The 2,474-nt window shown below is 34.3% G+C and overlaps 1 protein-coding gene across 1 annotated transcript; it reads right to left on the minus strand.

Annotated features, from left to right (window-relative positions):
* Positions 1–206: 206 nt before the first annotated feature.
* Positions 207–2,133, minus strand: LOC139881460 (glycerophosphodiester phosphodiesterase GDPD1, chloroplastic-like). Its single transcript, XM_071865933.1, has 8 exons — positions 2,043–2,133; positions 1,776–1,939; positions 1,441–1,500; positions 1,260–1,340; positions 974–1,174; positions 784–879; positions 486–682; positions 207–402 (listed from the first exon to the last, which is right to left on the minus strand). Exons 1-8 carry the CDS (start codon positions 2,131–2,133, stop codon positions 207–209), a joined length of 1,086 nt encoding a protein of 361 aa, XP_071722034.1.
* Positions 2,134–2,474: the final 341 nt, after the last annotated feature.

The raw sequence follows: 2,474 nt of genomic DNA on the forward strand, positions 1-2,474 counted from the left end.
CATGATAGAGATCCCCCTACATATGTTACTCGTAAATATTTGCATCTAATGTGGGACGGGATAATATAATTTATCCTACTATTTAAGCTATAAATAAGCGTGACATTAAAACGAAACAACGAAGAAGTTGATGTCTCAAGTGTCATATTAAATTAAATTACAAAAAAAACAAATTTAACCGTGGACAACATACATCTTATCTTTCTTTAAATGCATAATCCTGGTACGAGCTTCAACATGAAGGAAATCTCGTCTTTAGAGATTTTTTTTGGTTCTGGTATTCCTTTCTCTTGTTCTTCTCCATCGAAATTAGAAACTTTAGCCGTAATTTCATGAACAAGATCAACTATAACTCCTTCGATCCCCATCCGATGTTGCGCATATGCAACCTCAGGAACATTACTGCAAAAAGCAATACTAATGTTTGAGTAAAAAGAAACAAGAAAAAAACTGATCAAACAAGGCTAATATAAGTAATTAATTACTTCATTTGGCCATATGTTATGAGGGAGAGATTGGAGTCCTTGATCGTTACGACAGCCGTCGGATTTCTAAAGATGGATCTAACTTCACAAACTATTCCCTGAAGGCCACCATCCAAGCATAACTTAGTTGCTTCTTCCAAGGAATTTCTCCGTACGTCCATATATATTTCAGTTCCTCCATTTGTCAAAAAGAATACCTGTATATATACATACATACATATATGAAAAGTGTTCAGTATCTGCAATTTCATCTATATATGAAAAAGTAATACTTATGATAATGTATAATAATACATACGGGGTAAGTATTCTGCAATTTCCTCATTAATAATGCTGCATCAGGTTGAAAGCTCGAGAAGATTATTGGTCTCTCCTTAACATTCTCATATACAACCTGGAAAGTATATATATGTATATATGGTATGAAGCATAAAAATCTTACTTTGAATTGAAGAAGTCAAGTGATCAGATATAGTCTATATATGTACCCTTAGGATTTGGTGGAGTATGTGTGTGAGTTGTTCTTCTTTATACAAAATACTATCGTCAAATTTCAATTCCACATTGAAGCCTACTGACCGGTCAACTTTCTGGAAAACCTCTAGCAATGTGCATACATGATCATCCTTTTCGACTTTCCATTCGAAGATTCTGCCATCTTTCGTTTTTCTAAACAGAGGTTTCCCAGCCTGAGTTTCAATAACAGTGAATAAAATATTAAGAAGACTAGTTTAAATAGTAGTTAGAGACTCTAATTAAATTAAATAAATATACATTTGCAGGATTTTCCTGAGGTCCGTAGGATAAGAATTCTGCTAGAGTAAGGTCTGTAACTCTTCTCTCCATAATTGAATCCTATAATCAATCAAAACCAGGCAATAATTACTACTTTGCATAAACAAAGATAAAATCAATCATATTCCATTAAATATGTCAGAATGAAAGTAACACTAACCTTGTGTTGAGAAAGGATAAAATTGTCATGGAAAATTATAGGGCAGTCATCTTTGGTCACCTACAAACAATTTATAAATGGGCCTGAGACAACTTATTTTCATGGGCCGAGTAATGGCCCAATTAGTAATCCATGAACCACAAACTAGACACGGTGTTGAGTTTCGCGTCGAATAGATACAAAGGCCACCTCTGCTCTGCTGTGTGAGGTTGACATGCAAACAAAAATGAAACAGCATATTTGGGGCCCACCACCGCCTTTTATGTTTTTTCTTTGTTTGGATGGCGAGAAAGTACTGTAATAATTTATCTAAAAATACAATCATGCATACATACCTGGACATCGAATTCTATGAAATCAAGAGGAAGTTTAGCAGCGGCATTGAAGGAGAGAATTGAATTCTCTTTGATCGATTTCATCCTCTCATCAGCTGACTGCAACATGTTCATCCCACTACCTCTATGTCCGATCACCATGAACTTTGGAAATCTCTTCGTATCTTGATCACCTGAACAATAAATATATACTAACAAAGTTTAAATCATTTTTCACCAAAAGGAAGGGTAAACTAAAGATAAAAAATTTGAGCTTTAGAAACCAACTATCGGCAAAACTCGTGTAGCACATTGCCAGATTTTCTGGGACTTGATCAAGATTGGGAATCTCAGAGACGTGAACAGCTTTCAGAGCCATATTTTTTTAAAAAATACACAGAGTTTTAAAGTTTTAGAGAAGAACCATTATTGATGGATATTTAAATTGAAGACAGAAAGGGCTAGGGAACTTATTCATGTTTTGTTTCCCGGGAAAGATAAAGAATATGCCCATTTGAAGATTGGGCAGGATAAAATACCATATTTAATTTTTGTTTTTCTGCTCAAACTTGTGTTGAATTGAATGAAGGAGATTTAAGGAGGTTGTGGTAATGGTGATGACCTTTTCTTTTTTTAATTTTCACAGATCGATTATGGTTTATATTTTTGGTTAGTATGATCTGTGAATGTCCAACAAATCCGTGTCAGGATAGGAATATT

The sequence above is a fragment of the Rutidosis leptorrhynchoides genome, unplaced genomic scaffold (genome assembly GCF_046630445.1).
Source record: "Rutidosis leptorrhynchoides isolate AG116_Rl617_1_P2 unplaced genomic scaffold, CSIRO_AGI_Rlap_v1 contig159, whole genome shotgun sequence".
Classification (NCBI taxonomy): domain Eukaryota; kingdom Viridiplantae; phylum Streptophyta; class Magnoliopsida; order Asterales; family Asteraceae; genus Rutidosis; species Rutidosis leptorrhynchoides.